This window comes from Cygnus olor, chromosome 11 (genome assembly GCF_009769625.2).
Source record: "Cygnus olor isolate bCygOlo1 chromosome 11, bCygOlo1.pri.v2, whole genome shotgun sequence".
NCBI lineage: Eukaryota > Metazoa > Chordata > Aves > Anseriformes > Anatidae > Cygnus > Cygnus olor.
In genome coordinates, this window is record NC_049179.1 from 8,209,518 (window position 1) to 8,223,879 (window position 14,362).

At 39.1% G+C, this 14,362-nt stretch overlaps 1 protein-coding gene across 3 annotated transcripts in view; it reads left to right on the top strand.

Moving 5' to 3' along the window:
• The window catches only part of TMEM266 (transmembrane protein 266), a 78,937-nt gene that overhangs the window by 35,410 nt on the left and 29,165 nt on the right, over positions 1 to 14,362 (top strand). For all 3 annotated transcript variants that reach the window (XM_040570696.1, XM_040570697.1, XM_040570695.1), the window contains exons 6-7: positions 3,942 to 4,096; positions 8,676 to 8,749. In XM_040570696.1, the coding sequence (XP_040426630.1) occupies positions 3,942 to 4,096; positions 8,676 to 8,749 (229 nt within the window). The remainder of the gene's footprint in view (positions 1 to 3,941; positions 4,097 to 8,675; positions 8,750 to 14,362) is intronic.

The window sequence follows — 14,362 nt, forward strand, 5'->3', positions numbered from 1 at the left end:
GATAGTGATTTGGATCTCATCCATCCTTCTGTTTTCTAATCATATCTGTCTTGTGAGATGCAAACACTTGCTGCTGAGCCAAAAAAAAAAAAAAGGCAGGGTAAGGTATAATACAGATTTGGGGGGATTTATTTGCAAGAACAGAAAATAGAAACAGTGACAGCTGTTAACAGCTTGAACAAATTGTTTGTAGTGGTTCCTTGCCAAAGAAATGTGTTAAACCTTTCCCAGTTTTGCCTTATGTTCTTTTCTCCAAGCTGTTTATTAAGAAAACTAGCAGTGATGATGACAGATTGGTTTTCCACAAAGTCATGTGTGAAAGTATCTTTAAAAAGAATTACCTCTGGTAAAATTCCACTACATATTTAAATTTCCCATAACAAAACTTTAGTTGTCAACTGAGATATTCCAATTCTAGTGCATTTATTTACTTCACCCAGGTATTGCAAGACAGGTAAATGGTGCTCCTACTATATAGACAGAGTAGCTGAGATACCTGAAGAACCTGACTCAAGTTGTGCAGTAATGTTGTCCCAAGTGACATTTTACGTGTATCTTATAGAGTGCCTGGCATCAACAGGCAACACAGTCAGGACACTAACAGAAGCTGTATTTGTTCTCTGAACAAAATAAGACTTTTTTTTTTTTTTTTTTACTGGCATCAGCAAAAAAGTGTCTTACTTGCATATGGTTTCTATATAATCTCTAGATAAATTTATGAGCTGTATAACTTAACTTTTATTTTTCTGGAATATCTTTGTGGCCGAATTTCTAATCTAAATTCTAAACTTAGTGTAGCTCTGTAGCATTAGAGGGGAAATGGCCAGGATTTGGAATGTAAATTTAAACCTACTCTAATTCTGGTATGGATTTGTTTTCCTCAAATACCAGATTCCTTATCTGCTGACTGGACGAGTCCTTATACATCAGGAGAAAGAGATACTCTAGTAAGACAGGTTAAAGAGTTGAAGAAGATGAAAAGATCTGTATACTAGGATCCAGTGTGGTTTGTGTGTCACTAGGTTTATCTAAAATATATTTCTAGCTAGAGCACAGTTCCTTTTATTATTTATGTCTCTTCTTTACAGGAGGTAAGAAGAAAAAAAAAGGAAAAAAAAAAAGCCTAGGCAAGATGAGGACTCCATTATACAATTGTGTAGAAGTAGCAGGAGCAATGAGCTAGCTTTCCGGCACCCAGGAAAAAAAACATGCAGTGCTCCTTTTTAGAGCACGATGTAATCATCTGTGTCAGTGGATTTAGAGGACTTGGAGGAGATCTGTGAAGAGCTTGTTTGCTAAGCAGTGATGTGAAGGTGCTAATTACTGTCCATTCACAGGACAAGCTTTAAATAAATGTACCTTGATGTAGTAAATTAAAATATGAAACTGGAGGTGGTTTTCTAGGGCTTAATTATCAAACATTTTTGCATCTTTGAAATCAATTTATATATTTTGTGAGTGATATGTAGGTGTAAGCATGCAGGTGATCTGCACTTGGCCTCTTAAAATTGTTGCTTTTTCAGTCATAAGCTGATAGTTTCATTCAGAAGCCTTTTGGAATCGGTGGGATACTGCTGCTGCACAGACAGAAGAATAATTCTGCATTCGTTAGCAGTTCTAGGAGTAATGATGGGCTTGAATAAAGATTATCATGGCTGTATGTAATGCATGCTGAGAATCACAGGTGATTTACTCTTAGTGGCATGTTTGGTGTATTTGCAAATCTTGACCACATGGAGGTTTTAAAGGAATGTTTTTAGGCCCTCTACTGATCATTCTGAGAATAGGACAGAGGAAAAACTACCCTGCAGTGGTAAATGCTGGCAAAACAGATCTTTTTGGAAAAGAGAAGATAAACGTAAGAAGGGAATAGAACTAAAAACTTTTCTAATTAAACAGGGCCATTCCCTAGCATTATTTTTGGAAAGATGTCAGGAAACAAACAAACAAAACCCAACAAAAATACCAGCTGCAGTACAGACAGGCTGTCCTGTTTTGAGATGGAGTCAAATAAAATCCGTTAAAAAATCAAGATTGCATGAAGGCTTTATTCCAGACCCGTTTTTCCACTTACATTTTAAAAAATACATATTTAAAATCTAGTGCATCTTGTATTTTTTAGTTCTTTATGATTGTTTCATCTTGCGATTTTTTTTTCTGGCAATGTTTGAGAGAAAAGCAACTTTGAGTACTGCTTCAGGCTAGAATACGTCAGGCTAGAACCTTAATGCAATTGAACTAAGGGCAAGTTCCAGATAGTAACACTTGCCAAATCTTCCTGGAAGTTTTGAGAGTCAATTGAGAAGGTCTTTTATGGGTAGGTAATCAGGCAGCTCTGAGTACAAGTATTTAGCTGATATACTCAATTCTGAGAAGCTGCTTGAAAGTGCCAAGTCTCTGAGCACTGTTTAGCATCACTTTCTCCCCCATTTTTAAGTGTGGCTATGTCAGGGAATGTTTTGTGATGTTTTTCTGAGTGTTTGTAACAGGAGTTACTGTATCTAGAGCTATTTACATGGAATTGCTCAGTATCTTGCATGCCACTGATTTCTGCATATTGACGTTTTAGTTCAGACAGTGCGGTTACCGCATCATAGCTTGCGTGCTTGCAATTCTTAGAGCTGAGCCAGTAATTCATGCCAGCTCTTTATTAGTTAATGCGTGTTTACAGGGCTTTGAAAATAGTGTCAGGCGAGCATCAGAACTTGCAGAGTTGAGCCAGTACAAGAACATTACAAAACACTGCAATGAGAAATGATATGATAAATACCATATCAAAGTTAAACTATGGGAGAATTTTAGGAGGAAAAAAAGGCAGCAGGATGGGCTTTATGTTTCGGACCTCCTATGATTACTAATATGTTTCTGAATTTCTATGATTCCTAATACAAGTGTTTTCAAAAGAAAAAGCAGATTTTTTAATTTTTTTTTAACAACCACTTTGAAAAATGTGGATCTGCATTAGCACAGCACTGGCATGACATTTATTGTTTTATCAGCTTCCTTCCAGAGCTCTCATTCTTACAGCTGTAGTCAGCAGGAATTGTTGCAGTTTCTCTCTCTAGAACATGCAAGTTTTCTTGTGAAATTCAACTACTGGTTTTGGTTGAAGCTGCTGATTCCTAAGTTCTGACAGCCTTGCTGTATCCCATGGGGATATACTGCCAGCTACTAAGGGAAGTGTGAACCAGGAATGAGACAGAATATTTCTGCAAAGGTTAAACGGTTCTAGCAATTGGCAGTTGAGAGTTGCAGTGAATGATCTGCACTCTTAATTGGGCGGTGGTTATTAACTGATACTAAAACCAACTATAGTAGTTTTTGCTACAGATCTAAGCTGGTTCTTATACTAGAACAGGGATAAAGATACAAGACAATAAAATTCAATGCCCAGAAAGCTCTTATGAAGCTTCATTGCCTTCTAACCAAATAGCAGAGTCCTGCTATGTCTTGGTAGCCACAGGTAAATGGTTGCAGTATGTATGTCAGTATAAAAGTGCATGAAAAATAGTGAGACAGGAAGAAAAGCATATATGATAATCAAGGTTGCATTACTCAGTGCCTTGGAAGGCTCTTGAGCACTGATATGCTCAGGAGGGTTGGAGAACCTCATTGAAGATGAGACACGTGATCCCCAGAGTGAAGTGTTGGCTGTTACAGGTGCGATTAACCATGCTTATTAAATCAGATGGTGCAGCTGACAGATGTAACCAGGATTTATCAGTGTACTGATTTGGAAGATAGCCCAACCTTAGTAAAGAAACCAACAAAAGTGCATTTAGCAAAGTCTATGTACAATATTGATGAGTGTATCCATAACAGCAGAAGTTGTCATTTTGAGTCCACTGCTCATTAGCGCTCTTTCTTTTTCACTTCTTCTTTTCCTTTCTTTCCTTTATTTTTTTTCTTTTTTTTTTCCCCTCTTAATTTTCTTTCCTTAGATCTAACTGGCTAAAACCGTGCTGTGGGAGACGAGCAGCTGTGTGGCAGGTATTTTTGCTCAGTGCAAGTCTCAACAGTTTCCTGGTAGCCTGTGTAGTGTTGGTGGTGATTCTTCTGACTCTGGAACTCCTAATAGATATAAAGCTTCTCCAGTGTGAGTAGGAGGATTATTCTTTTTTTTTTTTTTCATTTTAATGAAATAAAGGCTTAACTTGCTGGGAGGTTTTTGAAGGGTGGGGAAGTTGGTGGGGATTTTCTTTTTTCCTACCATGTAAATGATTAGTAGGCTAGGCAAGAACTGTGTTTGTGGAACCCTAGTATAGTGAAGTCAGCCCCTCCCGTATTTTGCTGACCAAATTCAGTATAGGACACATTTTCTGAGGATACAAGCAGAGTGTACATGCAGATATCTGCACATATGTCATTAGTACGTGAAAAGGTCTGTCCTTCAGGACAGCCACATTCTGTACGCAGAGAAGAAGGTCATCAGTGTATCGTTAATCTCCCTGCTACTTGTCACATGTATGTGGATAGATATGATGAACTTGCTAGGGTACTTGATGCCATCATATTAGTAACTTAATATACTGAGGTGGGTAGGAATTGAAATTAGTTTTCTATCTTGTGCACAGAAATGATGTAGATTGGCATTCTACTCTGCTAATATACAGTGAGTCAAATAATAGCTTAAATGGAGTTTTACTATATCTGAATTCTCTGAACTCACTCTACACAGGTTCCACAGTGCTATTTTTCATGCTGTTGTTTTGCTTCCCAATTCATTTTTTTCTTCTACTGCTGTTTTCCTCCATTCCTTTCTTTCTTTTTTTTTTGCTTTTAAAGTACAAACCTGATACGAACACACATACCAGCTACATTTTTCTCTCCACTAATTGTTACAGAGCAGCCTTAAGCACCGCCATACAGTCTCAGATATGTTGAAATGGTAATAATGGGGTTCAGACAATCCTATAAATGCAAGAATACACAACATGAAAGAGTCGCAGTCTGGTGTCTTCTATGGCAACTTTGAACTGAGCAAGTGAATGTTGAAGTCCTTTTATTTTCGTGATTTTTGTGTTGATATCAGTGAAGTTAGATTTCACTGTAAAAATGTAGGTATTACAGTTGTAATAAGATTAGTTTAAGGGACTTCATTGTTAACTGCAAACATTTTTTTATTAGGCCTATGAGATAAATCAGTGACTAAGCTGTCTTTCCACAACATTGCCCAAGCTTTCCCCCAGTCCTCTTACAACCCTGTCTGTCCGTACTGCACACAGTGTTATGAGCATGGCCACTCCATTACATTTGTTATTTTCTGCAGTCTCTGGCAGCTTACCATTTTAGATGAGGAAACGAAAAATTTGGACAAATCTGTAGTTTCTAGAAAAGTCAGGAATGCTAATGATGGGTGTAAGTCCTTAAAAATTGAATGGGGAACTGTATTAAGCCACCACGTCTTTCCGTTCACGTATAGAGTTGTCACTTCCTGCAGAGCCAAAGAGTTTAAAAGCTGTTTCTATTGATTTGTCTTAGACTTTTAACAGAGTTTTGGAGACTTTCCTCTGAAACCACCTGCTTTCTTAACCATTTATTTTGCTTTAGAGAAGGCTGTATTTTAGGGACTGTTTCTCCTCTTTTTACCTGGTGCATGTGATACTCTTAAAAGCTTGCCAGCTTACACCTTGTGCTTGGCCTAGAGATGCCTGGAGAAGCCAGGTGATTTCATTGTGCAGAGGCTGCCCCTGCCCTGTATGGATTTTCTCAGCACCTGAGAGTGTGTAGCTCTGTGCTGCTACTTGGCATTTTAGCTAATACATAACCCATCATGCTTCTTGCCTTCACTAGGCTGAACTCTTTCTGTTTTGTTTTAAATCAGATAAGGGTTGTCTTGGTGGGGTAACAGAAGTATTGCAGTTGTGTCGTGAGGAATGTACATCACTTACGTTAAGCTTTTAAAAAGCTGTTAGGACATAATTACGGTTTTCAAACATATTATTCTAGTTTATAACGATTCCTTATTCTATGTGAAATTGAGCAGTGCGTTAGGATGTGTTAGGGCACATCACTGCCAATTTTGTTTGTAATAACAACTGCTGCTCCACATTGTAGAGGGTAATTAATTACCAGGTCTCTTTTTTTATTTTTTTTTTTTAATGAGGGATTTTAATGGGTTTTGGGTTGTATGTGTAAAACTATTGCTTGAGAAGTCAGGTTTCTTTTGACTGTGACATTTTGAGAGCATCGTTTTTCTCTCATACTTTTAGTGCAGTCCTTGGTTGCACTGTGCACTTCTCTCAAGCAAAATGTGAAATAAAACACAACTCCTTGGCTTTTAATGACAACTTGTAGGGAAAAAAAAAAAAAAAGGTTACAAGTAAAACAAACATGGAATGCTGTTCCAGATAAAAGTAGCAGCTGCTGACTAGCTTAGGTGTTTTCCCTCAACCTGAATCCCAGTGAGGTATCCAAGCCACCACAGAGCAGGGATGGGCGCCTCCTGCAGAAGAGCCTTCTCCCTTTTTGTAGCCTTTCACTACATTCTTGAAGGGCAGTCTTATGGAAGAGGCAAATGTCCAGTCAGTGTATGGGCTAGTGATTCAGCTCTTGAACAAAGCTTCTGGTTTGGGAGACTTTTTCACATTTACTGTTTACTGGCAATTTGATTGCACACTGTCTGGCAGTGGGTCCAGCATTCTCCTCCAGTTAGTGCAGCATCAGAAACTGATTTTCTTTCAAGAATCGTGGCTGCTATATCTTTTTTTGTCCACTAAGGGGCAGCTGGAGCCTTATATGTCAATTGACAGCTGTTTGAAAAATAGCTTTCAGATGGTTTCCATTTCTTGTTATTTATGCCACCCTATAAAGACGGTGCCATGGGAAAGGTAAATATATTATATTTTTCCCTGTTGTTTCGTCTGTAAGTAGTTCCTCTGCAGCAAACCCTCTCACATCAAGCCCCAGAGGAGCCTCAGTTGTGAGAGCTCCAACAGCAGCCCCTAGCAACGTTTTTCTTTGTATCCTGATTTCTTCCTCCATTCCTTCCTGCCCTTTCTCATTTTGATCAGTTTTAATTTTAAAACAAGATGCTTGATTTAATGCATGGCATACATGTTCCTTGGGACTTAGTTAATTCTGCTGCAGTGTTGCATCTCTGTGTGCACAGAGTCATCAATTGCCTTGAACTTTTCTGATACACCATAGTTCTTTGAAACTGCAGGACCACACATCAGTCTGCTCAAGGGAGGGTAGACTCACAAATACCCTGAAGTAAAGTGAGGTTTTTCTATTCATTGCCTTAATCGAAACTTGATAGTGTGTGACCTCCAGAGTAAGAGTTGCCAGTAGTGCAGATACTGGACCCTTTCTGCTTTTTGCTTTTCGTCATTAATGAATTTCAGTTGAACTTCCTTGAGAAATCTTCCACATTTCAAGACATGCACTTAATCCCACAAAGACAATCCTTACCATAGAGCTTCTTAGGTAGTCTTACAGCAAACAAGCAAAGTAAGTTGAATCAAATGAAAGCACAATTTAATGCCAGTGAGTGCCCATGCAAGGCTTTAGTACACTCTCAGTTCATGCTTTTCGTGAGTCCAGGTTAGTTTTCCTCCAGTCAGGTTCTGAAAGGACTTTTTTTCCAGTTATTTCACTCTGATAGTGGAATAACTACATCACAGTCAGTGTGCATGAGGAAGACGTATGGAAAGTCTGTGTGCAGTATCCAGCGTTCTATAAATTTTCCCTTTAGTTTACTCTTTACGGACTTCGTTTCATGGAGGAGTTTGAAATGAATTGAACAGAAGTGATTTTAATAGTTCCTGTCTTCCTGAAAAAGACTGTAGAAAAGAAGTTGTATTTTTAAACCAATTATCTTACGTGGAGTTTTATTTCATTTGCTGTAGCTTTCTCAAGTGCTCACATGCCAACCTGCTTAAAGACAAAGCTGCCCCTTTGACAGCCACATTTCCTGAAATACACTCTACAAAAGTAATCACATTTTTATGTTGCACAAGTTAGAATCACTGCTATTTCACAAACTCTTTAAAAATAATACATTGAGATTTGATCTTCATCACAATTAACAATGACATTCATTCTTTCTGTTGCTGAACTTGCTCTGGTTTTCCTAGAGTCAAACGTGACTGAGGGGAATGTTCATGCCATATCTGGACAGCTGTGTGAAAGTCCACGTAGCTCGGTTATTTATTTAGGTGAAAAGGTTTTTAAAGCCCAGTTTGAGCAGTAGTTTTTAATCACTTGTTCCAGACAATTATTGTTCTTCTGAGCTGAATTGTCAAAGACTGCATATAAGGAATGATGTGGGAATAATGGAGCATTGCTTCCTTACAGAATTCTAACTGAATTTTTAGGTACGTGGGATTTAGTCACGCATCTCATAGTAAAGCAGTGTGTGGAGCAAGAGCATGCAGCAGTGACAGATTGTCAAAGACCTAATGTGTATGTCATTGCCTACCGGCAATCTGATGCGCACAAGATCCAAGGCAATATTGCTGTGGCTGCTGACATGCTGGCCTGAAGTAGGGTGAGCAGCTGACGGGGCTGGAGTTCCATGTTCCATTACATCCCATTCCCTTTCTGGCACTTCCATTATGAACTTTAAGAAAGAAAGTTTGACCCACGTGTAAGTTGTAGCAGTACTAGTGATACTAAACATAAGTTGCATTCTGCTCCTATAATGATGCCTCATTGTACTGTGTTAATTGCAGTTTCAAGTGCTTCACAGTTTGCAGGAGTAATTCACTGGATCAGCCTAGTCATCCTGTCTGTTTTCTTTTCAGAGGTATGTATAATCAAAGACCTTCATGCACAGAACTGCAAAGTATTTTTATGATGTTACTGGAATTAGCAAGCATTTAACATGGTTTAGATTGTGAATAAAGGTAGTGCAGCGCACTACAAAAAAAAAAGAAAAAAAAAATGTTGCTGCCGCACTTAGCAAACTAAAAGATCTTGTTTGTAGTAGTGCTGTTTGTCAGTTGCCTAGAATTGGCAAGGGAACATGGAAGATACTGCCTTATAAATTACAATTGAACAATTACAAAAAGAGATAATCACCTCTGAATCACCACAGACACAGGGCAGGTCTGTTTCATACATTTCTTCTCACAGAAATCTTATCGGTGTCACTGGGAATAAAGAATTAATTTGGGGTGAAAGATCTGCAGATCTATTTTACAAAAAGATCTGCTTTAAGAATGGAATTCTCTCAAAATTTATGGAGGTAGTTTAGATGCTCTGGGTTGCTGCATTTAAACACAGTGAGAGAATGAAACAAATGGTGAATTTCTTTGCAAATATTTCTATAAATGTGCTTTTAGAAATTGGAAAAAGCTGTAGTAGTGATATAACGAGTGACAAAATTGGGATTACCTATTACAGTTTTCAACTGTATTCCAAAAAGAAGTAATTGATACTGAGACATTTAAACTACACCTGAAATATCTCAAAGTATTCATTAAGGCTATTTTTCCAGGTCATAAGGTGTTACTTGTCAAAAAAAAAAAAAAAGTTTTTGTTTGTTACATTATACCAACTTGTATGTTGGAAGACAACCTGGACTTACATATTTAAAAATATTTTTTCTAATTCATTGGATAAAATATTGTCGTCCAAAAAGAAGTTAAATTCTTCACTCTGTGAAGACGCATTGACTTCACTCTGTGAAGACACGTGTAACTTTCACATTGAGGTGAAAGTTACAAAGAAATTCAGATGAACAGGGAGCTGTGATATCTGCAAATTATTTAGTAGTTCATTGTGTTGAATTCATACTCACCATATTATATCACTGATTATTTTTGTGGTTCTATTATGCCTTTATTTACATATATCATTTTGTATTTCTACTTAGTATTTCTACTCATGACAGGGGCTTTCTAGCTAGTGTTGCCACTGCGAGTGTGAACTTTCAGAAAGGATTCCTTGATAACAGGCAGGGGTCTAAAGACTGCTTTGCATCCTAGCCTCCTGGTGCAGCAGTTATGCAAATGGATACAGCTCATTTTTGTTTTCCCCATCCTTTGACAGTGATTGTGGGTTGTAGGATACACGTAAACTGCCTGGAAAAGAATCTCTAAACCATTCAACAGTTTTGCAGAATCTGCTTTGTGTACTGCATATCGTAATACTTGAAGACTTAGGTTTGCTAGGTGGAGTCCATTCCCTGTAAATAAATACTTTCCCCTCTCTCTGAGAAGCTTTCTTTTTCTCCAGTGGGGATTAGCACCCTGGGGTTACCTGTAGTCCTGAGCTTCCCAATAGGATCAGCCTGTAACTGCTGCTGGCAGCATGGCTGCACAAACACGCACCTGATCTTCATTGCTGCCTGGAGCTTGTTTCACAGCAGCTTCTCCTGTGGTCCTCAATTTCCTTCTGCTGGGCATAACCTTGAGTTCTGTTTTCTTTCATTTGTGTGACAAGCACTCTTCCCAAAGCCTGATGCAGCTACTTGTATCCTAGCAGTTCCCTGCAGTGCCTTGTTCCTGTATCCCTTCCATAGTCTGGTTCACATGCAGGCAGTTTTTGTTAGGTTGCTTGTGGCAGTGCAGATAAGGCCAGTTCTCATCTGTCTCAAGGCAGACATTAATAGTTTTGGTTCTACTCAGAGTACCTGCATGAGTGGACGACCTGTTTCAGAAATGCTTTGCAGGAAAACAGTAACAGAAATGATTCGCACAGCCAAAGCTGATTGCCCGACTTACCATCCTCATTTTGCATTTGTCTTGGATATTTTCCTCCTTTCTACGTTGGATATTTCAAATTACTTTTCCTTCTCTGCTTGCTGTCCTAATTTTTTGTAAATCTCTTTCTGTCTTTCAAAGTATCTTCCTTATCTTCCTCCACCTATTTGATTATGGGTTGAATTTACACCAGTGAAAACCAAGGCCACAAGGCAGCCCTGTAATGAGCACAAAGGAGGATAGACGTTTGGATATTGGTTCATTAAGTGAATTTTTAGCAGCTCAGAGTCCTAGACTGTGTTATAGCAATAGAGGTGGGTCTGCGGCATATCTGGATATGCTTCAAAGACCACAGACCTGGAACAGAATGAAGGTGTACCATTGCTACTGGGATTGCTGGGGTTGGTCTTATGCCAGGGCGGTTTAATGAACAACAGCACAAAAAACAGTGTATAATCTTTTCTCATCCAAATCAAAAACCTTGATTTTTCAGGGGGTTACAGAATACTGTAAAAACTCCATATCACAGAAATGCTATTTTTTTCATTGATCTTTATTTTATTTACTCTTTTGGTGCCTTCAGAGGCTTTCTTGCCCTCTGATTCTCAAAACCACGAGTCAGCTGTCTTTTTGAGTTATTTGTTGAGAAAACTGTATGTTACAGTGAGACTTTGCAGTCTGTGACTGTTGATGTCAGGATGAGTTTCCAGATTTGAGCATGCTTAAGGTTTGCTTGGATATAACAGGCAACTACTGAGGATTGATTAGTCTTTCAGTCGGTGCTTTTCTCCCCAAACCAAGGATTGAGAGATACTAGTGTTCACAAAGGGCTGTTTCCATAGCAAGCACCAGCCTTGGATGTTTATCAGTTTTTCTGTAGTTTGGTTCCCATTAGTTGTAAAAGTGGATACATAATTCTTCAGAGAGGCTTCAGCTCAGATGTGGAGAAGAAATAATAGAAACTTATTAAAATCCAGAAAACTTTCAGCAGAAAATCTGAATGTTTTAGAAAAATAAGACCGATTAAAAGCTGGTGCTGTAAAGACACTGCAAGCACTTTCGGTCCCATCGTGGTGGAGTTAAACAGGCACTGGCTTTCTGCTTGGTTAAAATGAAGGGACAGACATGCCAGCAACTAGCAACTGCCAGCAGGACATCTGCCAACCAAATTAAGCAGCTACACTCCCAGCATTTTCCATCTCTCTCTCTATTTCTGTTATAGCCATAAGCCTTAAAGGAATTTATTACACTGTCAATTTTATATTTTCTTTCTGTCACTGTCTGTGACTTTCCAACATTAAAATAGCCTTACTCAAGTGAATTGCACATCAGCTCTTTTTGCTTTTTTCCAAGTATTTTGAAGAGGATTTACTAGTGGCGATGACTGTGTATGTTTGTCTCTGTTTACATACATCACTACGATTTGTCTGTGCACCAAATGTTACCCAGATGTTAAGGCAGAAGAGAAGAAAAGATACTGGGGGAGAAACCCCAGTACCAACAGCAAAGCAAAGCCAGGGTTACACCCTGTCAAGAGGACAAATTCAGCCTTGGTAATAGTTGCCTGAGAAAAAGACGATGGGGAATGTCACAGTGCTTTGGTAAGTGGGTTGGAATATGCTTGTATTTTAACAGTCTTATCACATTGCCACAGATAGCTGATTCTGTAGCTGTTTGGTTGTGTTTTTCCACTAAGATTGTTGAGACCGTTTGCGTGCAAGAATTGAGTTCTTTGATATTAGTTGTTCGTGTTGCTCTGTATGTGCTTCAGTCAGCCAAGCACTCAGGCATTCTGCTAGCTTTCAGCACTTGAGTGTTTCCATGGGAGAAACCAAGTCTTTGGGTGTGCTTAAAGTTAGGCAATCAGTGAATCACCACTTTTTTCCCGTAGCAGGGTACAAGAAACAAGTTCTGGAATTGAGTAAGTCTGGAGTCCTAGTTGATAAAGGATTTGTTTCATTGGCTATGGCTCACGAGTGCATATTAGATTTTGTCAACAGATAAGCAGAAAGATAATAATCTTCTATTAATTCTGCAATGTTTCCATAAGCTGGAAGAACATTCGTTTCTGAATGTTTGCTTTCATTCTGTGTACACTAGTTTTCTAATGGTGCACAAATGTGCTGCATTGCTGGCTGTGTAGGTTTTGTTTCTTCAGGTGGTTGATGGGGGGGATCTAGGACCAAAGATACGGATTTTCTATGCTAATATAACTTATAAAGGTAAATTGAAGGTTACTTCTCTGTTAATGTGTAAAAATTAAATATTTAATATATTGTGAAATTTATTTTCTAGACTTTTAGTTTTCTTGCTTCATAAAACAGTAGTTACCAGGTTTTGTAGAGGTCTAGGGACTTAGCTTGACACCTTCTCTTGACACCAAGAATATATCACACAGATATATACAGGGTGTGCTCTATCAGCACTTCATCTGAGCTTTCATCTCCTGATAGCCACAGGCCAGCACCTTCTGCACTGCACTACAGAGATAAGAACTAACACGAGCGTAGTCATGCCCAGAGGGAACCTCTGGTTGCTTTAGACAATTTTCTGTCCAATCTGTCCTTACCTTCTGGTGGCGTACTGTGGCTCTAGTAAGCCATTTCCATTTCTGTAAAGCTCTTTCAAATCACTCCAGAGCTTTCAGTTTAAAATTCATTCTTTTTCTCCTTATTCTAAGAGCAGCTATTGCAGGACTACAGTTAAATGAAGTGTTTGTGCAAAGGTGCATTTTGAGACTACATGATACCACAAGAGAGAATTAGTGGTAGACAATGACAAAGAATGTAGTACGTTCATGTCTATTGGTGTCACCAGGCTTTTGCCGTTAATTATTCCTAAGTGACCACGGGTGCTGATAGAGCCACAGCAGTTGCAGAGAACAGTAAGTGGGGAGTGTTTTGTACTGTGTGATACATGAGGGGAGGGCAGTAGTTATCCTTTTCCTTTTGGAGCCTTGCTTTGAAGAGAAACCATGTGAGGAGGATGCCTGTGCACTGGAAGCAGAAGGATGTGTCATTTAAAGATGCTAACATGTTCCGCCATGCTCTGCGGGCAGGGGAATAGCATAACGTAGTACAACTAATGCAGTATCTCGGGACAGGCACACCAGAAGGTGGCAAAAGAAGATTGTTTTGAGTAGTCTGTGAGCTAAGGCCTCTGTGGAGTGACCTGAGCCAGAGAGATTATAAATCACAGGCTGGGTACAAGGTGTACTTTCTGAGAAAGATTTCAATAAATATTTGGTCTTATGAGATATATCCTAAAGACAGGTGCTTAATCTTACAGTTTCTGCATAAGGCAGAGGTAAACACCCTCTGTAACACATAGAGAATTTTGTGGCAGTGGAAGGAGGGAAGCACTCGACTAAAGACCCTTTCCATCCCACTCCATCGGCCCTCCATCTCTTGTGCAATCCTTACCTCATCTGGGAACACAGAGCTGTGAACTAAATCTGGTGGGCCAGCCTCGCCTGCTGTGCTGCCTCCTTTTTGATTTCTTTACACCATGGATGAATTTAGCGCAGCGAGTCACTCAGTGGTAAATAGTATATTAATGGTGCAAGCAAATACGTATTTAAAATGACAAAATGTACAGTGCAGTCAGCTGACAAATGTGGCTAACTCACGAAGGGTGCGGGGATTCACACAGCTGGCTCAGCAGAGGACTTGGCCAAGCTTCCCTAGAAAATTGGACAGCAAACCAGCAGCATC